The 27,806-nt window shown below is 47.5% G+C and overlaps 1 protein-coding gene across 1 annotated transcript; it reads left to right on the forward strand.

Moving 5' to 3' along the window:
• Nucleotides 1-822: 822 nt before the first annotated feature.
• Nucleotides 823-27,806, forward strand: LOC105698615 (neurotrimin). The gene is made up of 5 exons (XM_012422994.1): nt 823-883; nt 14,939-15,141; nt 25,818-26,046; nt 26,868-27,167; nt 27,672-27,806. The coding sequence occupies exons 1-5, from the start codon at nt 823-825 to the stop codon at nt 27,770-27,772; spliced, it is 894 nt and encodes a 297-aa protein (XP_012278417.1). The 3' UTR covers nt 27,773-27,806.

The raw sequence follows: 27,806 nt of genomic DNA on the forward strand, positions 1-27,806 counted from the left end.
TGATCATTGAACCCGAGGTTCAAATGCAGGGATCGAGTATCCAAGGGTTATCCGAGATCATGGAGATCCGATGACGACCCTGGAGGAGCCTGGAAAGGAAGTTGGGAACTGATGATCCTCTCTTCAGCAATTTTGAAATGAAGAGTCAGCAGTGAGAGTCTGCATCCCTTATCGTGGGTACCAGGGTCGCAATACCCTTTAGGAAAGTCCAAGCGGAGCCAATGCTGGATCCAACTTGAAGAGTGCAATCTCGCTGCGAAGTCTCTTCCGGGGCGGGAGTTCGTTGCCGAAGAGACCGACTTTCGAGGTCTTGAATCGTATTCCTGAAGAGGATACCACTTAGGAGGCGTCCCGGCGATATCGCCCCGTCCCGGGGTGGAATCCCAAGGTGTTGGGGGGTGCGAGGGTGCATCGGGGGTTCTGGGGACATCGAATCGAGCTGGAACGACGTTGGCGACGAGGCGTTGCCGAGTTTAAGGGCGAACTTCCGTCGTTGGCGGTCTTTGGTGTCCTCTTCGGGGCACATGCGGCGCGTCGATGGGGGTCGCGGGTCCGGGACTCGCGAGGTGCCGAAGAGTGCATGTGTTCGCCACCCTGTGTGCTGCTTGTGCGTTTTGGGGCCGGTGAATCGCCCCGGAGCTTGAGGACCTCGTCGACTCCACCACCACCTTGAAGACCCGTCCTACCTCGAAACTGCGATCAGCTCCTTTAGAGCTCACTTCGAGGCAACTTCGCGTGACTCGTAGGACAAAGTGCGGCCATGAAGTCCTGAAGAGGAGTGGAATTTCGGAAACGGTCCCACGGGACCGCCAAGGTCGCGAAATGGCTCTGAGATGGCAGGCCGGGCTGTCCATCGCTGCCATACTCTTCATGTGCACCGAAGGTAACTTCGAGCTTCGATACTTCGACAATCTTCGATTAAGACCGTTCGCTCGTGGATTGGGACATTGGTTGGGGTTCCTTTAACCAATTTTAACCTCGAGCCTTGACTTTTCGGGGCTGTTCGAGTCGGGAAGGTAGCAAGTTGCTTTTCAACCTCTACAACTGGTGTGTGGATGGATTGGTACTGAAATTAGGATTACTTTGACTTTTCTTAAGTCGAAGACTTGATTTTCCTGGACCTCTCGAATCTAGACAAAGGAAATGCACTCTCTAACCTCTCCCGAGAGGTGGACTGATTGGGACAGGATTACTCTAACTTTTCGTAACTTCGCGTCTTGACTTTTCAAGGCTCTTCGTACCTGGGTGGGGAAAAGTACCCTCCAACCTCTTCGACTGATTGGGACCGGGATTAGGGTTACCTTAACCCTTTCCTTAATTTCGAGCCATAACTTTTCGAGGCTTTTTGAACTTAAGGGGGGGGGGAACCACACTTCAATTAATGATGCATCTCTTCAACTATTCAGTGATAGACTGGTGGGGTCAGGGGTTAAGGTTACTCTAATTTTTGTTTAACTTCAAGCCTTGACTTTTCGAACCTGGGGAAAAGAAGAGCGTTCTTCGATCACTCTTCTTCTGATAAGCGATGGGTTGATGGAGACAAGGATTAGGGTTACTCTAACTTGTTTCAACTTCGAGCCTTGGCTTTTCGAGGCTCTTCTAACCTGAGGAGAAAAAGTGCGCTCTTCGACTGATAAGCGGGGACTGATTCGGACAGGGATTGGGGTTACTTCGGGAGGGTGTTGAGGTCGCCCCCTAAATCACACCTCCATACGTCGCGCTCGGTGTCATGGGCTAATTAGATCTCGACGACACCTCTTGACCGCCGAGGGTCCAATTCCCGTGGGAGATGTCGTCCCCCTCCAGGACCCTCTCGAAGGTTCCATCTTCGCGTTCCTCCCATAGACCGGGACCACCTGGGAAAGTTATTACCTCGCGTGAGGAATTTCCCAGGGAAAGGAAGGCGAAACGACCCGCGTTTTTCCACCTTCCTCGCGGCGTTCAATTCCAGTAATATACTTCTCAAGAGCGTGGTAACGATAGAAAATTATTGCCCGCCACTCGGTCGGAAAGGGGAAATGGCAACAAGAGAAAGAAGAGGTCAACGCCGATTCGCGGCCGACCGTATTGGTGCATCCAACGATCGATTTCCGACCAGGTCACCCTCCACCGGAAATAAAAGGGAGGCCATTGTCGAAAAGTTCCATTTACATGGGTTAGAAACACCGCATCCTCAAACAATGCCAAGTAATTGCCGATCCTCCAGAAATGTGACCGATATTTCATTACTATCGGACTGGATCCATTAATTGTTCTCAAAATTAATTCCCGCAAACTCGACCGTGGCCGCTGAAAAGAAATTCCTCCGCTCTCGGGACACACCAAGTGGGTTTATTTTTTAAACGGTACTGTGGGATGCCTGTTCCTTCTTTAGAATTCTACTTGAAGAGGAGTATCCTTATCTATCCCTTGGTCGACTTATCACCTGAACTGGAGGGAACTCCGGCATCGGGCCGAAGGCGGAACTCCCCCGACAAATATTCTCTTTCCTTTTCACGTCCCAATGGCGCGTCCGCTCTGCAATAGCTTCCATTCCGTCCATTTTCGTGATTAGAAACGGCAGAAAGTCCCTTCGAACGGAACGCGCCTCCCTTCGACTTTTGAAACAGGGCGCGATCTACAAGTGCTTCGTTCCTTGTCTATGGGAAAGTAGAGGTGTCAATTACGATGACACGTCCTGTCAACCGACAGGATTTTCACAATGTGTGATCATTGATCAACTTATTGAAATCATCTATAAAAATCAGGGCCTTGATAAGCCCAACACTGTTCATGCAGATGCGCGATTACACGTAACAACGCCGAAGGATTTGTCATCGAGTGCGAAAAATCGCGAAATGTTCATTCTTCCACCATTTAGAAAATTAATATTTATCATCTGACAGGACTTTTATGATGTATGATCGTCGACCAACTCCCCAAAATCATCGATCCAATTATGGCCTTAACAAGTCTAACACTGTTCATGCAGATGCGCCGATAACACGTATCAGTGTCAAAGGATTTGTCAATGAGTGCGCAAAATCCCGGAATTTTCGTCCTTCCGCGATTTAGGTCACGAGGTGGAAAGAGTGGAGGACGAGAAGGAAACCGAAGAAGGAATTAATTCCTCGCTCGTCATTCTCCTTATCCATCTTTCATCCCGCCGTCCCGCCTCGTGTCCTGATTAATCGGCACCTTGAGAAACGGGATCCATGGAGCAATAATTAACATCCGAGATCTGGGGGATAGGCAATGGTTTTAACGTTTCCCGAGGGAAGGATCGGCCCCGGGTCCGTTTTTCCGCCCGAGGATATTCCCTCTCCTCGGGTTTACCCCGGAAATTTCTCCGATGTCCGTGAGAACCTCTCGATAGGATCGATCGAGAGGAAAAACCGGAAAGAATGCGGCCCGAACCTCGAAGGATAATTGTTTTCGGGGCGGTGGCAGCCCCAAGGATCTCGAGGACTCCTCCTCGGCGTTTTTCCTCCTTTCCGAGTTTTCCATCCCTTTTTAATTTCATCTCGCCGAGGTCTTATTGCCCAAGATTTCATTTTCATGAAGGACTCTGACCCGAGGTTCCCTCCTTCGCGAAGGTCCCGGGGAACAGGGACTTCCGTTCCCAGGAGCCTCTTAAGGATAATTGAAGCAGATGGGTCCTTCGGCGCTGACTCTCCGAGTCCTGCCATTTTTATGGATATTTTATTCGCCTCTGGATATTTTATTCCGCACGCCAGGTTTGAGGTGACTCCTGTCCAAGGATCGATGGAGATATTGAAAAAGGACAGTTTCGGGGCTCCAAGGACCCTGACCTCATCCCTCTCTGAGTCGGATGAACATCCCTGAGAATAATCGCCGCTTTTCGGGAGCTGCTCTCCTTTCGGCCCTATTTTTCCCCGCAGGATCGATCCTCGCCTAGGACGACCCCCCGGACTTTTCTAAAGGACTCTACCAGGTTACCGAGTATAACGATATTGCATCCACGAAGGAGATCGATCGGTGGCACGGATACTCGATGTAATTGTGCTTTTGTCAAGAGCCCCGCCGAAGGATATTGCCGGGATAATAATGGCCGACGAGGCAATGCCGCCCCGGAGGATAATGCCGCGAGATCCGCCGATATTTTCATCCCCCTAAGAACCGCGGACACGAGCGGCAGAATGCTGTATCCTGCATCCAGGATCGATCCGGCAGACACTCGACGTAATTGGACGTAACCTCTTCGACGTTTTCCAGGATCGTCTCGGTAACGGGTCGCCCCCGTTGCGAGGATAATAAACCGGGTCCTTCCCGACCTAGGACAAGGATAACGCCCGATCCTACGTATCAGCTGAGCGAGCTCTTGCAGTATTTCCTCGTGCGTAAAAAAGTCATACCCCCGTTCAAAGGACCCTCGACCCCCCGAAGATGCTCCTGTGACATCTAGAATCACTTCGTTAATTATTGACAAACACATTTTATATAAATTTACGTCTTTGTTTTCTTCTCATAAGTACCTACCTACTCGGTGCTTGAACGAGTCGAAAATCGAACAGGCGAAAAGTTTACTTCCTAAGCGAAATTAATTACTCGCTGCAATCAGCGTTGCATCGCAGATGATAGCAGGTAATATCAAATGGAAATGACATTGCAAATAGAATTATCTGTCCTGGTCTCAAGTATTAGGAATATTAATGAGTCTTACTTCATATTTCGGATCAAGTGTTGTACGGAACTCAGAGGATCTAGTATTTGATTTAGAAATCCATTTGATCTCATTTCATTGATGGTAATCAGTCCGCATAATTCTACATGCGATGTTGATATTGCAGATCGAACCGTCCGATATCTTTTAGAAATTTAATCCGCGTCGAGGGTGGATCCGGATCGTTTCCGGGTAGACCTGGAAACGCACTTTTCAAAGGCTCGAAGCAAAGAGACTGCATTAATCATCCGAGAATGTCGAGCAAGCCTTGAAACAACGGGCAGGAAACAAGCAGAAAAGGGTTAGTAGGTCCGGGGGTGGCCGAGAGAGAGAGAGAGAAGGCCGAGGTTGGGGTAACGAAGGGCGACGTTTATGAGCGCACGCCTCGCCTCATACGTGACGAGAATTCCCTCGCCTTCGACCCTGGTCCTGACAACCTATGATCCTCGATTAGCGAGATTTAAGTCGCGATCAATCGGAGATAATCAGCTCGACGATTTGCCTAACACCGCGTAAGCCCTGCCACGGGGGTTGCGAGAACAACACCTCCAGGGCGGTTTCCTGAACGTCCGACTTAATCGGCTCCCGGTTTAATCAAAGACTCGGCCGACTTTGAATATTTCCCTAGGATCCCATAAGTATAAGCGTTCGAAGTAAATATTCGCGAATAGAAATCTTGACCCGAGGACCTGATAAAATCTTAATCGTTTCAGTAAGCTACGTTAGAATAAGAATTTTCCATCAGCTGCGACGTGCCAACTAAAACCCCGCTGATGAGGAAGACTAGGTTCCTCTTACCGCGTTTATGTGCCTTTACCCAGGATGTAACGGAGTTCCTTGACCAAGGTATTTTTTATTGCAATCCTTGGTGAAAATGTAGTGAAAAAGTCCCACGGAATTTCTTTCTCCGACGTATAATTTGTCTGTAAGAATTATTTGAAGAAGGGGCGATCAGGCGCGTTGAGTAGCGGATGCTGTGAGTAGTCTTATCTCTACGTCAATGATAGAAGAGAAATGGTGATACGCGGTGAACTAATCGAGATCCTTGTCGATTATTTTTCGATTATGGTGGGTAAATTGGAAGAAACGTTAGATGTAGGAAGAAATGGGACAAAACTTCTTGACTATATTCCCAACGAGGATGTTAACGTGCAAATCGTGAGCAGAAATTCTGCCACAGCCTGTATGCGTTTGGCGCGAAACTCTGCCGAGTTTCTTGATCCACCCCATTCGCTCTACAAAGCACCCTCCCAAAGTGACCCAAAGGGTGCCTCCACCCTGCGAGTGTTTCGGACAGCGGCGAATCCAAACTCGGAGATTAAAAGGGACACCACAGGAAATTAAGCGTCCCAGAAATGCCTCTTTAACGACGCCGATTCCGCCCCTTTCCACCCCCTGTTGGGAGAAATCTCTTGGAGGAGCACAAGGGCCACTTCACTTAGTCCGCAAATTCATGCAATGTTGTCGTCCCACTGCATAAACTAATTTCGAAAACGCCTTGTGTGAAGGGGCCCTAAGGCCAGGACTGCGCCAACATCGAAAACGACGTACGTTACAATGTACATTATATTTTAACAAGAGCAAAGCACGTCGCACGTGAGTCCACTAAAATACGTCAGAATACCCTTCCACAGCGGATGTTAAGACAACTTGCGTTATAATAAACGTTGTATTTTAACCAAATCAACGCACGTCGGTCGTGGGTTCTCCAAGATAGGTCATAGTATACTTCTAACAGACATTGTAATAACGGACGTTAAAACGACGTACGCTGCAACAGACGCTGTATTTTAACAAAAGCGACGCACGTCCTTCGCGTGTCCACCGGAATAAGTCGTAAAACCCTTCCACGACGGACGTTGTAACGACAGATGTCGAAACAACCCTCTAGTGGTCCCAGCCTAAAGGGGACGTCACTTCGCACCATCTTCGATGGTCCAAACCCGAAAAAGGGGTGCCACCCTCCACGGTCCGGCGTCTAAATTGATATCTTTTCCTAAACTACCCCTGCCTCGGCAAAATCCCCTTCAAGTGGGGGCTGGAGGCGACTTTTGGTGCGATTTTCGCCATTTTCGACCGAGGAGAATTCTGCGTGCCGGTCACGTCCTCGTCGAAAGCGCCGGACGGGCTTTCACCCCCGAAAGCTCAGCCCTCTCGCCTTTCCACCCGGAAGCGTCGCTCCTCCGTAAGAATAAGTTCTCCCGTGTTTTAACTGCGCTGGCCTAAGTGCTCTCGACCCATTTATACAGGGTTACATTTGCGAGCGGTATCAAGCCTCGGCCGAGCCTCGCGGCATCACGTCCGGAAGAGCCGACTCCTGGACCTCGACCTGGTCACGTATGCACCCCGGCATCGGGAGCAATTAAGCTCAGGAGGGAATCGAAGACTCGGCTTTCCACTGGAGATTCCCTCCAAGAAAACGACCGGTCGAAAGCTAATCGGCTTTTATGGCCCCGGGACTGATTTATCGCCGACTGGTTTCCCGGTTCCTAGTCGGTTCCCTGGTTACCCTGGCACTGGATTTTTAAACCCAGGGCATACGTGCGTGTTTCTTCCGTTGCGGCACCGCAGCGGCAACAATAGCGAGTTGGTAAATTCACACGGTCCGGGGAAATCGCGCAGGATGCATCACCAAGATGGACGTCTACGGGGAGAACCGTTTCCGGTTTTTTACATATTTAATAGAATAATGTTCTCCCATGGGAGGGAGGAAAGAAAACTTCCCTCCCAACCAAACTATCGGAAAGCAGCATACAGTTAAAAGGAACAAAACCGAGAAATAGGTCATTAGAAAACCGGACAAGTACCGACTCAATCGCTCCTCTTTTCCGTGCGGTCTTGGTATTCTTCTTTGGAAACATCCAAAATCTCCGGATAATTTTTACTTCAAATTTGTACGAACTTGAAATATAGTTAAATACCCCCTGAATGATTCAAGTTAATAAGACGTGCAGTTTATATTTTCTAAAATCTCTGGTATCGTCTTATTTTTTGGTTATCAATACTTAAAGCCGATTCAAATGTATCCATACGTCGGTGCATAAGAACATTTTGGATTTATACCAGAATGTCCCTGAATATAAATCTAAAGAGTTATTTCTAATAATCATTTCCACCATCCGTGCAATGCCCCGACATACAGTTCACTGACATGCAGTGCATCGACATGCAATACATCGACATGTAGTACATCGACATGCAGTACATCGACATACGATGCACCGACATGCACTCCACGGATACGTCCGAACCGGCCTTTCAAGTTACAGTAGCAATGGAACTTCGGAAAGGCAAGAAAGTCAGGGAGAAAAGAAATCTCTCGATTTCGGGGCGCCTCCACCCTGGCGAGGCACTCGTCGTTCCCGACGTCTTCGGGGTCACGAGACGTCTTAAAAGGGACGCGCTTTCTATCCTGGTGCATCCCTTGACCCCGCGAGGTGCTCCCTCGGGATCCTCGTTTAATCCTTTAAGAGCCACTTGTAAATTTGCAAGAGCGCCTCGAGGACGCGGCCCGAAGCTCTCCCTCGCGGCGTCGCGTCTTCGGGACTCGCCTTTACGTCCTTCCCGAGGCTTTGACGGGATCTTCAGGATCCTCGAGACGCGGGGTCGATCTGCAGGATCAAGTTAAACGATAAATTAGGAGCGTTTAACTGTGGGAGGAGCGTATCTTCTGCCCCGCCGGTCCCTCTCCTGCCACTCGCGCCTCTGGTCTCGGTACCGACATTAGACATCTTAATGGCCAATTAAAATTATTTCTTCGAGTTCGAAGAAGTCGAAGGGGACGTCTCTTTACGGGGATAGTAGTCCTCGATCGCGTCCAGGCTTGGAATTTTCTCAAGGAAAAGGTTCTTGAGGTCTCGTCGAATCCGCGGGATTCCGTCCCTTCGCGCGGAGAAGTAATTCAATCGTAACATAAAATACCATTCCATTATATTACTTCAACAAATGTGTAAACACGTAAAAATGTGTACTACTAATTTTGAGAAGGCTTTCTCTTTCTTTCTTTCTTCTTCTCTATATGTGTGATAGAGTTGGGAATATATTGGCTGTTGGTGCAATTGTTACTGCAGTAAAAGTCCTCGGCAATGCCGTCTTGATGTCTTTTTTCCCTGTGGGGAAAACTTGGCCTAGGTTGACGACCCGGGTCGCCATCGCTCCGGAATCAGTCGGATGTCCCGAGGAAAATCCGGTCACGATCTAAATATTCAAATGTCCGGGAATGCATCGAGGCCCCGATGTGCCACTCGTACTGCGGACTCCTGTGAAATGCATGCGTATCGAGCGGCCCGACAGAACTGCTGGTCCTTAAATTCCCTGATCCCCGTGGCCGGGATTAGTCCCCGTCGAAATCCCGGGCCTCGTCTGAAAACGTCACCGAGAGTGCGGAGACTCTCTCCCCGTGTCTCCTTGGTAACTTTCCAGGATAGGAGCGATCCAAAGCCCACCTTGAAACGGGACTCCTCTTCTCCCGGGTCCCAGGACTATAATTAAGCCTAGAGTTACCAAATGGCATAGGTCCTGGAAAGTTCCATTTTGTCGGGGGATGTTGCTCTTTCCTGAACCTCGACATCACCTCCTTCGAGTAGATGTATTCTCTCCTATTTGCATCTAATTTTTACCCAACCCGTGACACTTTCATTATCCATCTTGTCTTGAGATTAAGGACCTTGGAAAATCTTCCTTCGAATTTGCGAATGTGGATGAAATTTAAGTGGTTTTCGAACGGATCCAGGATTTTAACTTGGATGTGGATAATTTGGGGAGTTTTTCAACTCGTCAAGGGCATTTAAAGTTCCTCTGGAAAATCCGGGATTTTGATTTCATTGATATGCGCAATCGACGAATTATGAAGCTCATCAGGGATATTAAAAATAACTCGACGAGCCTTGACCCTTCGGGTCCACTTTCTTCTACGTTCCCATTCGAGAAATTCTGTAACTGCGAGTTTTCCCCCTTAACCCTTTGAGAACGGAGTTCTCTTGACAAATGTGCGAAATTCTTGAATGCGTGCAGGCAATATTGGACCAAACGTCGGACGCATTTATTCGTCTTTAGGATGTTAAGGGTCGAAGACCTTGAAGAAGCTCCATGGAGTCCAGGATTCTCCCCTAACTGAAAGGGCCCACCTAGGGCCACTGTACCCAGAGTCGCAGAATATCGTCCAAGTAAATTGTTTATACCCAACTTTGCACTTCCGGCTCCGTTAAACTTCCTGTACAACCATCAGGAGCCTTCCGGAAGTCCGAAGGGAAGCGGCTTCCTCCGGAGCGGCAATTAAGTCTTGTCGCCCAGCGCGAACGACACGACATTCGCGAAACTGCACGGAAACTCCCCTCCGACAGGATTTTCGTGCCCCCCATTTTATGCCCCCCGTTAAAATGTCCCAGGGACCCAAATATCCGGAATGCCCCATAAATCCGTCCGGCTCGCAAAACTACAATCGTTCCAGGCCGCCCAGGGAGAACCCCCGAAAATACACCTTTCAGTCCCTGATGGGATAAAAACATTCAAAATAAACATCCTCCCCCAAAAAAGCTGCAAACCGTCATTCTATATATTCAAAATCCAGGAAGGCTTCCAATTTTCCCGAGTTTTCACTAAAACCTTGCCTAATCCCCCTGCAAGTCGTCCCAATCACGGCCCAGGATTTCTTAATCCTCGAGTTAAAGCTTGCAGCTCGACGCCTCTCAAAAGCTCGAGCTGGACAAGAGGCGGCGAATTATGAATTCCCCTAAAAGAAAAACTGAAAACCACCATTCGACGTAATTATTCAATATCCAAGAGGCTTTCGAATTTTCCCGAATTTTCTCTGGAACCTGATTCGATCCCTCTGCAAGCTCTAATGACGACCCATCGGGGGCGGCCACCCAGTATTTCTTATTCCTCGAGTTAAAGCTTGCAGCTCGACGGCTCGCAAAAGCTCGACAAGAGGCGACGAAGTTATAAAGTTCACCGAGTACGTGACTCCGCTCCAATAATTATTCCGTTCTTCTCGGATGGCGCCCGCGGCTCGACGCGTCGATCTCGGAGGCGGATGCATCCAGCATCCCGTGGACCAGCGACGACTGCATCCAGCAACCGAAGGCTGGGACCAAGAAGCGAGTCATCCAGCAACCGACACCCGGCTCGGCGCCTCCGTCGCAATTAAAGCTCGACGGGCTGAGTTTCCGCGGGCTTTAAAGCTCGGCTGCAGCTCCGGTGCATCGCCGGTGCAGCAGACTCGCTGCGTTGCAGCTGCCCGACTGCGAGGCGAGCTTTACGGGACGGGGCTACGCCACGGATGTAATTACTCGAAGTAACCCTTCGTAACCCCGCCTGCACCGAGACGAGATGCAATTGCACTGTCCCGTTGCTGGGAGGAATGCACCCGCCGAGACGCACCTGCGAATTCGGTCTCTAGGACGTCTTGGCGAAGAAAAGCTCTTAGAAGGTGGAGGTCGACCTTATTTCCCGAAAAGAGGACCGACTCCACCCGGGAAAGAGATGTCTCCTGAAGCTGACACGTCCAAATACGAACATGGATGAAACAAGGCAAACACATAAATATGGACGTATAATCGAAGCAATCTGGTTGACATTGTCCGACACGTGATTTAAGGCTGTCATTCGTCAAGATATACAGATTTGACAATGGCCCCCGTGAACCTACTGTCATAATTTTCTAACTCTTATTTATATACCTGAAAGCGCGCAAAATGGCAAAATAAATCACTGAAATTTTAAGGAGCTTTACATCCAACAATTATTGGTGGTCATTTCTATAGCACATGTGTCCCATCACCAAGTGTCCGAAATATGAACTGTACGAAATCGATCATTTCTTAGATATCTTACGACAAACCATGAAATGGCAGTTTTTTTTTTTTTGGAAAACGACTTTAAAGTCTCAGAACAATTTTTTTAGGTAAACTCGTGGTATTTTTAATAATAACACGGTTAAACTGTATTTTTAATGTTTCGTTTCTACCCTGTTTCAAAAATGGGTGGTTTTAACAATGTCAATAGACACGAGTCCCTTAACAAAGGAGACCGAATAAGCGCCGTGGAAATATCGAACGAGTTGAGAATTCAAAAAGATGCACCGAGCTTTCGTTCCAATTTCATTTGCAGTTTGCTGCCGGATCACGACGGTGCGTTTGACACAGTTCCTTTAAAACGAGGCGAAATCGTAAGGAGCTGTGCCCGACACGCAACAATCCTGGAACAAAAGCTCCCGGTTGTCGGTGGCCGCTTTCAGCGAGTCGAGAGCTTTCGAGCTTGACGCGGTTTCGCGAGGTTTGAGATCTGCCAGGAGCAAGAGGACAGCCCGAGCTTATCCTTCGAAACGCGCTAACGAGTCTTTTGGCCGGCGAAAATGTCGCCTCCAAAAGCCCCAGAGAAAAATATATTCCGCTTCGAGGTCGAGCTTTCATTCCCGTGAAAATAGTGGACAGAGAGATAGACCTAAAACGAGGGGAAGTGATAAAAAAAAACCGAGGAAAACCGGGGAGAGACTGGAGAGGGCGGAATGCGCCGATCGAAATGCACCGAAGGGGGTAAAGTCAGGTCGCGCGGCGGCCGCAAAAGCTCGTAATAAGCTCCATGAGCTTAAAACCCGGCCGAAATTAATTTAAGCGGCCGACGTTGGAGTGCACCCGGAAATAAGCGAGCAGAACCAGGAGGGCCTTACCCAGGATCAGATGGAATTTACGTGGATCCCGTTCGGACGTTACTGCCCTCGAGTCGGGGAAATATTTTAATCGTTCCTCTCCAGGGGTGGAAATGATACCTCGAATGTACCGCCGAAACAAAGACTCGAGTTTACTCTGGGAAATTATTTTAACCTCGCTGCTCCTCGTGGCACTTTATCGGGAGGAGAATAATAGGTGCATGGCCGCCGAAATCCCCGAGTCGAAAAGTGAAATTGAGACAAAATTCGTATTATTAACTATTAATTGCTTCCTCGCGAAACGCCGTTACGCTGCGGGTTATTTCGAGTACAATTCATTTTATTTTGTATTTTATTCCCTGATTTTGCTTCGCTTTAAATGTCAGCATATTAATTGGCAATGGGAGAATAACGCCCTGGCATTAACGACAGATTTTATGCAAATTTTATTAATACTGGGATGGAAAGATGAAGGTGAATGGTATTTAATTGACTGCAAATAACAGAAGAAAGCACTTCACTTTCAAGTTACATCCCTTTAGTAACACGCGAACTTATATCTACTATCCATAAAAAGTTTCACATGAAAAAGGGAGGATTTAAGAGACTCGATTTTCCGCCCTAGGGGAACCACTTCGAGTTCGAGTCCTGAGGACGAATTCTCATCTCGCTTTCCTGCCGATCGATGATCTCGGAAAGCGCAAACTTTGCGATATCTCCGAGCCGATAAAGTTGCAACCCTCGGGTCGTTCGATTCCTCGAGGGTAGTTCCTGCGACGATTACGCCCGGCCAGCCATCGCGCGAGCAAGGGAATTTAATTCCGCAGTAAAGCAAATGCCTCGATTATCGACACTTTTATGATTACCGAGAGGACCTCTCTGTGCCGCGAGTAAAATAAACCTGACACTAAGCTGCAGAACCCGAATAAAGACACCCCCTGAAGTCGCTTCTTCAGGGTCGAATCGCCCTGGCGACTCCACCACCTTTCTAATAGAGAAGAGCTTATCATCATCGACGCTCATCGTTGAATAATAAATTAACTTTAGAGACACTAAACTGCAGAACCTGAATAAGAACCACAAGCTCCCCCTGAAGCCGCTTCTTCAGGGTCGAATCGCCCTGGCGACTCCACCACGTTTCCAACGGAGCAGAGCTAATCAACATCGACGCTGATGCTGGATCACTAAATTAATTTCAAGGTTTATAAAATATTCATAAACAAGTCGGGCTGAAGAAATTAATTAGTTTCCTCTTCGAGGTACTTCCCGAAGAAGAGCAGATGCAGTCTCAGGCGCCAAATCGCGAGTTTCCTCGGTTATTCAGAGAGCCGAGGGGAGAACTTGAAGACGAGCCTCATTGTCTCTTTCCACTCTTTATCGTTATATCCTCCGTTGCTACCTCGGCGCCCCGTATAAATTGTTTATTATTATCAACTTTGACTTCCGGTTCCAGAGTAGAAGGCCGCCTTGCCGCGCGATTAATTAAACGCGGCCGTGGGGATTTTTAATGATTTTCCCCCAGGTCTCCAGTGGTTACCCAGGCTCCAGAAATTGAAGGAAAAATCGGAAAAGCTCCATCTTCGATTTGTCTGCGCACCCACGGACTTCCACAGTCGCGACTTCGCTGGGGAAGTCGACTCTTCGGCATCGAATTACCATTTCTAGTTTTCCTCGGTCATTCGAAGAACAAAGGGGAAAACTCGAAGAGGACCCTCATTACCTTGGCTCCCTCCATTGTTATTGTTATACCCTGTCGTAATACCTCGCCGCCCGTAAATTGCTTCCCGAACGAGCGAAGAAAAGAGGAGGATTTCACCGGTACCCTTCCGTGGGATTAGCGTTTCCGCGTTATTCCCGAGGCCCGCCGTTAATGAGAGTCGTTCCTTCCTACCCCGGAGGTGGCAGATTTTCATTAATCGCCAAATCGACCGGTCGATGGGTTTCCGATTTCTGGTCTCCTCGAATGTCCAATCTCGAGACCATTCGCGGCTCGATGTGCTCTCGGAATTCCTGGCTGAGAAGTCTAGAAATTCTGGGCGAAAAACTGGAAATTCTGGGAGAAAATATAGAAACTCTGAACGAAAGTCTGGAAAATCTGGAAATTCGAGGAAACGTAATACCTGACGGAATCTCTCGTTTCGCCCTATTTGAAGATGGCCACGCAATGATAGATCGCAGCGATCTGCGATCTATGTAATTAAATCGAATTCTTCTACAGCTACTTCTTAGTTGAATGCAGATAAACTCTTGCCCGGATTTGTGTAGCTACCTAAAAATTCAGATTGCGATCAACCTTAAAATTAAAATGGCTACACGTGTAACGATAAATTACACCGATTTGTGACCCATGTAGATAAATCGAATTTATGGCGTCCACCTGTCAGTTAATTCCGTGCCGATCCGATCTCCCAAATTTATCGCAGCGATTTATCGTTATCACGTAGTTATCTTCAGTTTGAGTATCAAGTTTGGGAAGAAATTACCCTAAGAATAGGAGGGTTGCCTTTCCCAGGATGAAGATAAGCGGGGGTAGGGCGAGGAAATTGTGACAAAATATCGTTAAATTGATAAAAGGTGAATCCGAAGGAAAATGGCGGTTCTAACGAGAGATTCGGTTTATTTTGCAGATACTCTGAGCATGGGAGACCGGACCATGGACACCATGGAGAGACACGGAGTCCAGGGTAGACCTCGGCAGCAGCTCCTGGACTCCGGGCTGAAAGCAAAACCGGATCCAAATTTCGACTTCAATCAGCCCACGAATGTCACCGCCCTCGTGGGAAAATCGGCCTACCTCACCTGCCGAGTCAGGAATCTCGGCGACAAGATCGTAAGAATTTTCCCCCATTATTCCCCATCGAATCCCCCAAAGCACTCTGCCCTGTGAGCCCTGCTCGCCCGTAAATCTCGGCGGTCGTAAAAATTCTTATCAGCTTTCGAGCCATTATTTGTTGCACCGAATCCCGCGATCTTTGACAAATTTCGCGAATCTCCCGGCAGGAGAGACAATGGCGGTTTTTCACCGATACCAGAGGGCTATCGGAAGATCGAGTACCTTTCCGTCTCCCTCCCTGGCGGGACCAATATCGATCATCCGATTCAGTTATCGAGAGGAAGTCAATGAAGCCGTCGAGTGGTCAATAACCGGCCAGGGGGTGGATTGTAATTTTGAGGGAAAACCGGTGCTCTCGGGTCAGGAGCTCCCCGATGACTAAATATCTCCGGCATTGCTAATAAATCCGCGGAGGGCAATAATGGCCCCGAATGTTGACAGACTCGGCACCATTTCCTGAGACTTCCACTCCCGTAAATATTGGGCTATTCCGTAAATTCATGAACAAATTATTCTACGCTGAAGTTCTTTAGGAAACGATGCTTCATTAAAACTACCAGAAAGATGAGAATAAGACCGTATTGCTTCAAAAGGTACATATTTGAACCTTTACTAATCCTCCCATGAACTCATGGAACTGACTGATGATATGAAAAGTGCTGAAAAATTTAATCGAGGTCGATAAATTGAAATTCATGTATACTGTTTTTGGTGGGAACGTCATTTTGAATACTCAAGTGATAACATTACCTGGCGCATCCCGTTCCCGACATTTGTATTTATGTTAGTCTTCTACCCTCTACGTTGAGAATTATACGAAATAAAGTGTTCCATATGTCATTTCGGAAATTCGTTCTAGTCCATGATAAATAAATAAATTTTGGATGAAAAATTAAATTTCCTGAATTTCAGGACCTAATTTAGGGCCTCCGTATTCACCTGGTAAAACTTCAAACGAATCTGTACACCCAATTCGGAGAATACTTTCCCCAACGATTCGACTTCTCAGATATACATAGACTGACTCTTTCATACCACCTTAATATAACCTGACAGTGCATTTTCTCCCAACTTTATCATCGTTCATTTTTTTCTTCTTTCTCTCTGCACTCGATATCGCAACGAAGAGACTCTCGATCGAGTCTGAGTGGGTTTTCATTGCCTTCAGATTTTCTAATTCAGTATTTACCACTGACTCAAAGCCGGGCGCCCCCGAAAATTGGCAAGTCGAGGCCATAACGCGAATTTGGGGCGAAATTCAGGCGAGCTCTGCAGGTCCTGCTAAATAAATTAGCTCCTTTGACCGGTTCGATTAATATTACAGAGGCCAAGCTGGATTCGGGCCTCGGATTGCGCCATTCCCTCGTGTAGGTCGAGGCAACCTCCGACTCTAGGTCGAGGGTTGACTCGATTCGATCTTCGAGTTTTGGACTCGTGGTCGGGTATTCAAAGGTCCCTCTCGAGCTCCCTATGTGGCCGTCCCCTTAAGGTGATATAAAAGTGTGATATATACACAACAAAAAGTCAAAATATTGATAAAACTTTTCTCCAAACTGGGTGCACCGAATTATCTGAAACTTTAACACGTGATTGTGGCCCTAAGAAATGACGCGCTGCCCATGAAATTTCTATTCTCGAACCAAAAATTTGTACTTATCTCGAAAAATGAAATTTCACGGGCACCGCGTTCTTCCTTAAGGCCTCTATAATAACGTGTTAAAGTTTTAGATAATTTGGTGCATCCAGTTTGGAGATAAGTTTTATGAATATTTTGACTTTTCGGTATGTATATATCACAATTTCATATCACCTTAAATCGCGCAAAACGTTCCTCGAACGCCGCCCTCGAGAGGAGGAAAGAGAAGACGGAAGGAGGACACGCCGGAAAGGGAGAAAAGGAAACTTCATTCGCCACTTTAATCCTCCCTCCCTAAGGATTCTTGCCCAACTCGTGACTCCTCAATGTCGAGATCAAGGACCTCAGAAATTCTCCCTGCCAACGAAAGGGTCGTCCTCGAGCGGAAGACTTTTCAAGCGAATGTCGGCGAAATTTGGGAAACGATTTCGAAAGGGACTTCAACCCCTTGCCTTACGAATTGTTTGGTGGATAGACGTACTTTATACGTTATTCCAGACGTAACTCGTCATTGCATAGTAAGGGGTTAATCTCGCGGATGTGCCCGACCTGCTGAATTTTCGAACTCGCCAGGGACATTTCAAATTTCGAGGGGAAAGCCAAGACTTTAATTTCGTCGATGTGCGTGATCTGACAAATTTTGAAACGTACCAAGAACGCTCTTAAATTCATTGCAAATATGTAGGACTTTAATTTCGTGGATACATATTGAAATTCACCAGAGGAATTTAAAATTTCCTAGGGAAATCTAATTCTTTTCTTTTTAATTTCGTGCATACGCTATTGGATATATTTTGGAGCTCGTCGAAGGCATTTCAAATAATTCGAAGAAATGCATTCGAATTCTGAGACTCATCGGGGACATTCAAAATTGCTCGGAAAAATCAAGGAGTTCAATCTCGTGAACATTCACGATTTGGGGAATTCTGGAGCTCCTCGGTAACATTTAAAATTCCTCAGAGGGACGTAGCAAGACGGGGTCAGGAAAAGAACCACTCCACCATTTCAGCCCTCCCTTTGGATGCTCTTGACCGCCCTTTGACTCCTTGCATACGCCGAGATCAAGTGCCCTGGAGCACCTGCCAAGGTAATTCCATCAGGTTGAAATAAGAGCCGCGGGGGGTCGGTCCTGATTTCCAAATGTCCAAGATTGGAGAGGAATTTCGCGTTCGAGCAATAAAGTCCGATTTAATACCGAGATCCCCTGAAAGCAACGACAAGAGGAAGACGACATCCACCTTGACACACATTTTCCTACGACGCTCTTTCTCGCGGCTTTCCGCAACTCTTCGAGACACGACATTCAAGGAGAGAAGGTATTCGGCAAATTCACAGAGAATTCGAGGTCTTGGCTCTACTTTTACGATCCCTTCGCTTCCGGTGCTTCGTAGATCCGGAAGATCCCCCATGCTTATCTATAGAACTCCCCGCACCCTGAGCAAAAGTATCACTATCGAGAAAAGAAGAAATTCTTATGCCATACATATCTGTCCCAGGTACTATCAGGAAGATAAGATCAGATGAAATTAAGTCAAATTACAATTTTCATATTTCTTCATTAATTTCACCTCCACCTGTTTGTCATATTATCGTTACATTTCCCATGAACACGTTGGGAAGAAAAGTTGAGTGACTTCAAAGAGTGAAATACTTGGAATGAATTAATAACAAATTAGAATTTCAAATTATCAACATGTTGGTATTTTTCCTGTAACCCCCAACGGTAACCGACGACTCTTCAATATTTACTCACCGTGAGTAATTTGTTATATCAACTACTAAGTCGCTTTGGCAAGAAACATTTAGATTGCCGCAAATAGTTAATTGCACCTAGAAAGTAAATTTTTCTCAGTACAGAAATGGGGAGTCTTTGAAGCGCGGAAAAATTCAAAAAAGAATCGGAAAAGCCCGGGAAAACGGCCTATATTTCCGCCGGGTAATTAAGGAATCGTAGGGAGTGGAAAAAGGAAGTGGAAAGCGCAGGATATTCCGATAAGGGGAGGAATGAAATCGCTGGTGGAGGAAAGAGCGTTCTTGAAGGACCTCCGGAAGTCGCGAGCTCGGAGGGCAGGCTCCACTAAAGGCTGCAATTTGCATTCTGAATTAAGCTACGTCGTAATCAACGGAATAGAATCCTCGTCGTTGCAGATGAGCCTGACGAGCTCGATAATGTATAATTAACGTCCTCGAGCCGGCCGCTGAATAATTCAGGCTCGCCGCGGCCATTAAGGGAGCATTACGCGAGCCTTGTAAAATCCGCGGCAGGACTCGCCGATGGAGTCCTCCAGGACCCGATACTCCCCCGAAGAGGTCGTTATTACTTCCGGTAACCCTTCGGCAGTTAAACTTTATGGTTATCGATTAAACGAGGGAATCGCCAGGTGGAGGCGAGCCGCGAGAAAGAATGGCGCACCTCTGACTCTCGTTCAATTAATGTTACAGGATCCTCACCCCCGGAGTCCCGAGGTCTTTGGGTACTCCCTCGGGATTGGCTCTCAAGGGCCGGGCCAATTCCGAAATTCCTTCGCGATTCTCCCGACCTATCCGCGGAATTCCACTAAATCCCTCGATTCCTCCCCAGAGGGGAAAAAAATCGCATTAGGTCGTTCGGAAAGCTATTCCGGATTTTGTTGTCCAAGATTTGCGGCTTTGCTTCCGAATACACTCATTTTCCCTCTATATCCATGTTGCTTACCATTCTTAAACGCAAACCCGTTGACAACGATAATTGTTCTAAACATTGATGCTTTTTATTGCATCCCGGGCGCAGGTCGCTCGGAACGCCTTTCATCTTCAAGTCTTTCCATTTTGCTATAGGACATTTGAAACCGTCATTGTCCTCTACGTTGACGATTTTTAAGCCGAATGTATCGCAGATATTGCGAGCTAATCGCTTAAATTTCCTTCCTATCCATCTTTAATTAAATTGCCTGAATTAATATTTGAAACGCAATTACTGTTATCAGAATGCAGAGCGAAGTTCGCGCTTCAAGAGATATGTAGCATAGATAAAGAAAATGCAACCGACGTCGTCATAAACCGCAAAGATGGCGATAAATTTTCTGGGAGACCTGGTAGCATTTCTGAAACGATTTCTTCATTCGATATCTGATATTTCCTCCTCAAATTGGCTGGGATAGATTTCCCGGCGGAAGTTTGCGTTCTCGGGTCGACCTCGTTATCCTCGGCAGACCCTGGGCCCATACATCAGGTCCCCGAAGCCGGCCCATTTGAATTTCTCCACAGGACGACGCGATCCTGGGAACTCGTTTTTCCCCCCTGAAAGGACGCCGGTCGGCGGACAATTCGCCGGGTCATTAATATTTATTCGATTCAATTCCCCGGAAATTGCATCCGTTAAATGCACTCTGACGCGATTATGGACTGCGCCGGTGGCAGGGACCGGGGGGTGGCGTCCTTTCATCCTGGGGATTAATTATTTCGACGCATCCAGCTTATTCCGTTCCCGAGGAAGAGCGCATCGCCGCATGTGTGCTCCCCTATTGTCCGGGGACGATGGCGAGTCCCAAACGAGCGGGACGGAAATTAGCATAAAATTGCGAGATCCATTCTTTCGGCCGGCAGACCCCCCGGCTGCCGTGCGACAAAGAAGCACTTTTTTATCTCCCGCCCGGCCGAAAAATCCTTCCGCCAGGAAAACGAGTCCTAGAAAAATCTACCCCGAAAAATCCGATATTCTCGCGGATTAAGGACGAGCGGATTTTCCGAAACTGCGCGGAAACAAAGATAAAGCGTTGAAGTTCTTAACACCCTTATGAAAAACTTATTCAATAAATGGTAAAATACAAATTCGAGGGTTCGATCTTCTGAGCGAATCTACAATGCCAACTCTGTACGCAGAATCAAATGATTTCGTCTCATTTGCGTACCTAGATGTACGATTTTTATTACACTCCAGCGCTGAATTGCATAAAATCCATGTACAAAAAAAAAAGCAGAGGTGCAATTCTAAGTAAAAAAATTCTTAATTCGCGCCCGATGACAGGGGCGTCGCATTATAGTTACCGGTTAAAATTTTGAATCGATCCATAACTTCGGTCGAATTTTTTTGCCCTGGCTTTCCATTTACATTCTTTTTGACTATAATGAACATTTGTCGTGACTGGTCTATACTGCAAAGCTGTATTCCCGACTCGAATTTCGGTACAGCGAAAACGTACCGCTGAAAGACATGGCCGCTATCAAAAGGGTTAATGCGACTCTTGACGGTCAAGTATTCATAAAAGAACCACTTAGTACAAATTGAAACACTTTCCTTATCCACCCGAGGTGCCATTGGCACTCTTGACTTCCAGCATAAAATTTCCTTGCGTAAAATACCTATTGCGTTCTCCTAGCCGAATGGAATAGGAATGAATTGAACGTCTGGAATTGAATTTCCGAATTTTCCGACAAATCTGTACGGACTGACGAGCGAGTCGCTCGCACGGAAAATGATTTCCGGGAGAAACGGAGACGTCGCGAGATTTCCGAGCGCAGGGAGTTGTCATCGCTGTTATCTCGGCGCGATTGTCTCTCGCCGGTGGAATAAGCTTCTGTCAGAAGCTACGGAGCTTCCCCTGCGAGCAAACGCAGTCGGCGCATTGTACTTCCCCGGTTGGTCTTTAATCTTCCGAGTCGCTCGTGCGACATCGACATCGTGCACCCGAGGCCGATGACGTCCCGAATTGACGGTGACACTCCGAAGTGTCATCGCGACGTTCGGAAAATCCAGCAAAGCCACCCCGCGCCAAATTCCCGGATTCGAGGAACGCCAAACGATTCCTGGCGAGCCACCCTCCTCGGGGAAAAAATAAAACCACCCCCGCGTGGGTGGGGCGCCAACAAACGGGCCTTGAGAATAAACAAATGGGACCAACCCCGTGATATATGGCACCCCCCGGTCGAGCCGGGTTCACGTACGAATGGTTCCCCTCCGAGTTTCTTTGGAAGTTTGTAAAAAATCACCCCCCATCGCGCCGACGTTCCGGGTCCTTTATCTCGCGAGCAGGACGAATTCCTTCCATGGGCGACATCCGTCATTCGCGACGCCCGGCGTCTTTCCGAGTCGTTTCGCCCATGTCTTCGAAATTTATGCCAACAGTGGGGAGGAAATCCAGGCGAGGTTCCTGGAACCGAAAATCCTTGAAAATTCCCTCGAGACCGAGACTCTTGCTCTAGGACTCCCCGAACGGGGACCGAACCGTCTACATTTTTCCCAGATTTTTTGGTAATATGCCGTGGTTTTGCTCGGATTTTATTTTGATTCTTCCCTTTTTTTCTTTTTCGCGAAATGAACAAACGCGATTTGTAGAACGAAGGTTGAATTGTCTCCACTTTTCTGAGTTTTTTCCGTTATATGGCGCGGTTTTGAAGGGATGTTATTTTTCTCTTCTTTTGGTGAAATGAAAAAATGCGATTTCTGGAACGAGGGCCGAACCGACTCCATTTTTCTGAGATTTTTTCATAATACGGTATGATACCGTATGGCTTTTCTATTCATTTTTTATTCTTCTTATTTTGGGTGAAATGAAGAAATAGGACCAACAAATGCGATTCACGGGACGGGGGTTGAATAGTCCCCACTTTCCTGACAATTTTTTGATAATACGGTGTGGTTTTGCATGGATTCCCTTTTTTTCCACTTTTTCCGTGAAATGAACAAATGGGACCAACAAATGCGATTCACGGGACGGGGGTTGAATAGTCCCCACTTTCCTGGCATTTTTTGATAATAGTGTGTGGTTTTGTACGGATTCCTTTTTTTCCCACTTTTTCGGTGAAATGAACAAATGGGACCAACAAATGTGATTCACGGAACGAGGGTTGAATAGTCTCCACTTTCCTGACATTTTTTTGATAATACGGTGTGGTTTTATATGAGTTCCCTTTCTTTTTCACTTTTTCGGTGAAATGAACAAATGGGGCCAACAAATGCGATTCGCGGGACAGGGGTTGAATAGTCACCACTTTCCTGCGATTTTTTGATATGGTAGTTTTGTATGGATTTTCTTACTTTGTTACTTTTTTCTATTCTTTTGTGAAATTCTGTGGAGGATCCTTCAAGAAGCACCAGGTGCCGGGAAGCACTGCCGAGGTTTGAGCACATGGACGCACGTCCTCCTAGGGATTATCGTCGCCATGCCGATGGAAAAGCCTGGGCGAAACCCCGACATCTTCTGCATCGGCGATGTGCCGGCAGCTCGGGGTCTCCCGAGGGATTGGCTATTAATATTCCTAAGGAATTGTTGGGATAGACGCGCATCGACTCGCGATGGAAATCGAAGCTTTCGCGAAGATCCGTGCAAAGCAAAACAGCGAGAAAAATTCGAAACTCTTCAAAATTCCAGAAATCGAACTTCAAGGTAGAAAGCACTTCATTTAAAAAATACTATATGTATTCTCAGTGAAATTATACTTTTCTTCCTACCATACAAAATTTTTCTGGTCCATTTTCCAATGCTTCACCCTCGATACTGCGAGTAAATTGTTTCATTATGACTATGAATTATTTTTCTGCGAGTAACAATAGCTGTCAACGATGACAACAGGGGTCAATTGTCTAACAAAGTCAACGTCTTCAATAAAAGAATTAATATCTTGGGCACTATTTCCAGTACTCTAAGGAAAATAGTGGTAAACATTGTAAACGTTACCATACGAGCCGTGAAATAGATGGCACCTTTAAAAAGAAAATAATGTACAATGTAAAATTACGTACATATCCTGTGATGTTATTCTTTCTTTCTCTAGATACATATCGTATAATTTTTAGAGACTGGCTGTCTGAAAACTACTTTTCCTCGGTGCAGTCTCAGCTGTGTAACAGAAGATCGAGTGGGTACAATACCAAGTTTATCCAAGCCGACGTAACTGCGAATGTGCGAGGAAATTCGGCCGCGGCGTCTCCGCGAATCGATGATTAATACACCCTGAAGAGAATCGGCGGAATACCCGGCGTCCCGACGCCGGCGTCGAGGCGACTCGTTACTTCCGTCCGAATTCTCGAGAGCATTCCAACGATGAGTTTGCTCCGGACCGATTCCACGTTTCCGTCGCGAGCGCTCCGCAAGGATTCCGCGAGAAAACGGCTAGGGAATCCAGAGATTCTAGGGAAATTGGGACGCGTTGAAATTCCCCAACGCCGCGAAATGGCCGCACCCTTTTCAAGGGTGGGTGTTCAGGCGAGAGAGAAAGCAAGGGTGGGAATGATACGCCTTTTTCTAGCCCCGAGGACGAAGACGCGATCGAGACGTTGACAAATGACGGGGGGAGAGGGGAATTCCTGGATAAAATTCCTGGAAAAACGGGAGTCGGAAATCGGAAGTCCTGGGATGCCGAAGAATCGGGACGCGTGGCGACCCCGCCTGTCGCGAGTCGAATCCCCTAGGGCCCGAATTCCTAGGGGAACTGACAAAAAGTGCCGCGACTCCCAATCGCCTCGAGAATTCCCCAGAAGTTGTTCCGACTTCCCCCTCATTGGACTTCCTGGCGAGCAGTCGGCGCGCAGGACCTCGGCGGGCATTTCTCATATATTAAGGACGTGCCTCGAGCTCGAGATTCCTCAGGATTGACGATTAATATTCCCGGAGGGCCTCGAAATCGCGGGAATGCTCCCGAGGGGATGGACAGGGAAAATAAAGCGCAGGGGATTGCTTCGATTCCTTCGATTCCGCAAGGACGCGAGATCTCCATTAAAGGGTTGCTGAGGAAATCTCGAAAATTGCGGAATAAAAATAGAGTCGATGAGATGAAAATTCCCGGCAATGTAGATATAATCGGAGCCTAGAAGTAAGAACGTCGCCGGGCGATTCCGTCGCGATTCCGTCGCGATTTTCACCCCCTCGGGCGAGCAAGCCCGATGTTCCGCAAAGTTAGGTTTCCCTCGCATTCCTTCAAAGGTTTTCGGTGAAATCGGGTGTTTCTTTCCGGCTCGGAAAGCTCGAATGCCCTGGCGAAGTTCCCGCGTCGAGGAAGTCTCGCCGGCGGAATTCCGCAGCGGAATGTCCGCGGCCGTTTCGCCGGGCCGCGAGTCGGGCTGCCGCAATTCCCCGGGGAATTAATGCAAATAGCCGCGGGTCCGCGGAAACTATGCGGAAACGCGTCCAAGTCGCGGAAACCGGGACGGAAACGTAAACGAAGATACGTAAAGGCGAACGAGGGAACTTCGAAGGTGCACGCCCTGGCTTTTCAAGGAGATCGTGAAAAACGAGGAGCCGAGGAGACTTTTCCCACCTCGAGAGATTCCCCGAGGAAAAATGGACCAGCGGAAACCGTCTCCGAGTATTATTCTATTTTTCCCCCGCCTCCTCTTCCGCGCGCGATGAAGAGCCAAATGACGAGGGCAGGTAAATGCATTCTCGAGAGTCGCGGGGAACGACTCCATTCTGGAAGGACTGCAAATAAATGCATTCGGGGAGGCTCCTTCGCGGCCCCAATTAGCGCCCCTTCAGTCCCGTCGACCTCTCCGAAATTATGGAAACGGAAGTTGCCCCAATGCCCGGTAAAGGTGGCAGCATCGGCGCGGCCGGGTGATTGGCAACCGTACACTTGCCAATCGTGCGATTGGCACCCTCGCGCATCTCAACTGTGTCATCAATAATTGCATAATTGGCATCCGTGTGATTGACAACCGCGCGCTTACCAACTGTGTGATTAGCAGCTGTGCGCTTCGCGATTATGTGATTAATAATCGCATAATTGGCAACCGTACACTTGCCAATCGTGCGATTGGCAACCGTGTAGTTACCAACTGTGTGATTAGCAACTGTGCGCTTCTCATCTGTGTGATTAATAATCGCATAATTGGCAACCGTGCAGTCACCAACTGTGTGATTAGCACCTGTGCGCTTCTCATCTGTGTGATCAATAATCGCATAATTGGCAACTGTGCACTTGCCAATCGTGCGCTTTACTGTGTGATTAGCAACTTTGCGCTTCTCGACTGTGTAATTAATAATCGCTTAATTAACACCTGCCATCGCGAAAAATCTCCGAGGAGCAAAAGGACGACCGTATAATGTTCCTTCCTATTCAGGTGTCCTGGGTGAGGCACAGGGACATCCACATCCTGACTGCCGGGGCCTACACCTACACCAGCGACCAGCGGTTTCAGGCCCTCCATCGGCAGAATTCGGGCCCGAACAACGAGTGGTCCGAGTGGACACTTTGCATCAAATGGGCCCAAGAACGGGACCAGGGGATCTACGAGTGCCAGATCTCCACCGTCCCCCTCAAAGCCCATCAATTTCACCTAAACGTCGTCGGTAAGAACCCTTTCAACCTAACTAGGTCTCGGATTATCCGAAAAGTTACCACCATTTTTGCCGTTTAAGATTTGACGCTCTCCTTTCGAATAAAGCCGTTTGTAACCAAACCATAGGACATATTTTAAGCACAGATGTCGTTCTACATCCGTAATCAGTACTTAAAGAATCCAATTTAATTCCCAGAACATCCAACTTCAGACCTGTTCTCCTGAAATTCCGTGCATCATGAAGAAGAGATCGAAACGTCCAGCCTGTTTAATTCCGCCATTTTGGAGAACTTCGAAACTCCTTTTTCTTACATTTCTCGTGGGACGGGAGAATAAAACAGCCCCATAAGGAAACATATCCTGTACCCTTTCGTCCTCTTTTACGCTCCCTGTGATTAAGGGGATGTGAAAGTGGCATCCGAAAGCTCAATAGTTCATGAAACTTTTCTATGAACTGGGTGTGCCGAATCGTTTCAAACTTTAGAACGTGAACGTGGAAGCTATAAGGAACGTCCCCATGCTCATAAGATTTCATTTTTTATACAAAATCTTCTTTATAACCTCTATATTCATGTTGTAATGTTTGAAATGATTCGGTACACCCAATTCGGAGAAAAGCTTCATAAACGAGACCTCTTTGACGCCAATTTCACATCACCTTAAACCACGTTTCGCGGCCAACAAACCGCTGTTAAAGGATTTCCCTATTCCGCATTTAGAGGCGCTTTTCCACGAATCGGGGTGGAGGGGTCGGATTCTCGGGTGAATTGGGAGCAAACGGCTCGTTTTTTCGATACGACCTATATGACGCAAATCCATGGTACGTTCCAGTTCCTACGGCCACCATCTTGGGAGGTCCAGAGCTGTACGTGGGCGCTGGCAGCACGATAAACCTCACCTGCGCCATTCACTTCAGCTCGGAGCCGCCCGCCTACATCTTCTGGTACTACAACAAGAACGTGCTGAGCTACGACAGTCCCAGGGGTGGAGTTTCGGTGATAACCGAGAAAGGAAGCGACGTCACGACATCCTGGCTACTCATTCAGGCGGCACAGCCCTCGGACTCCGGGGAGTACAGTTGCACGCCGAGCAACGCCAACACCACTTCCGTCAGGGTCCACGTCCTGAACGGTGGGTCTAAATCCTTCTTCGACCTCCCCTCGAAGGGTCCTCGGAATGTTTCAAATAGGAAATGAAGTTTCCACTAAGTTTTATATTTATTTCAATTTTTTTTCCAATTTTTTCGACCAGGTTGTCCCTTTTGTATCACCTTACGGGGATGTGAAAGTGTCACCTGAAAAGTGAATCGTTCAGGAAACTCTTCTCCGAACTTAGTGTACTGAAATGATTCAAACTGTGCAATATAAATATGGAAGGTATAAGGAAAATCCTGACGCCCGTAAAGTTTCATTTTTTATAACAAGTTTTAAGAATATCTATGAACAAATTTTAAAAAAATTGAAATTTCGCGAGTTTCAGGACCTTCCTTGTACCTTCCATATATATATATTGTAAAGTTTAAATGTCGTAAGTACGCCCAGTTTGGAGAAACGTTTCACGAATGAGACCTCTTTGACGCTACTTTCACATCACCTTAAAGAGGGAAAATTGAAGGGGAAAAAATCCTTGTTTCAGGAGAGCGACCCGAGGCGATGCAGACAGGAACCGCGGGGCCGATCCTGTCCTCGAGCTGCCTCCTGGTGTCCCTGATCATTTTGTACATATCCTCGGCGTAAGGAAGGACACGCCGACTCGATGGAAAACGACCGA

This window comes from Orussus abietinus, unplaced genomic scaffold (assembly GCF_000612105.2).
Source record: "Orussus abietinus isolate OABI.00-Male unplaced genomic scaffold, Oabi_2.0 scaffold31, whole genome shotgun sequence".
Classification (NCBI taxonomy): Eukaryota; Metazoa; Arthropoda; class Insecta; order Hymenoptera; family Orussidae; genus Orussus; species Orussus abietinus.

Coding starts and splice junctions, on each gene's coding strand:
- LOC105698615 (XM_012422994.1), top strand. CDS start 823: ATGGCTCTGAGATGGCAGGCCGGGCTGTCCATCGCTGCCATACTCTTC. Junction 15,142..25,817: donor GGAATCTCGGCGACAAGATC/GTAAGAATTTTC, acceptor CTTCCTATTCAG/GTGTCCTGGGTGAGGCACAG. Junction 27,168..27,671: donor CAGGGTCCACGTCCTGAACG/GTGGGTCTAAAT, acceptor TCCTTGTTTCAG/GAGAGCGACCCGAGGCGATG.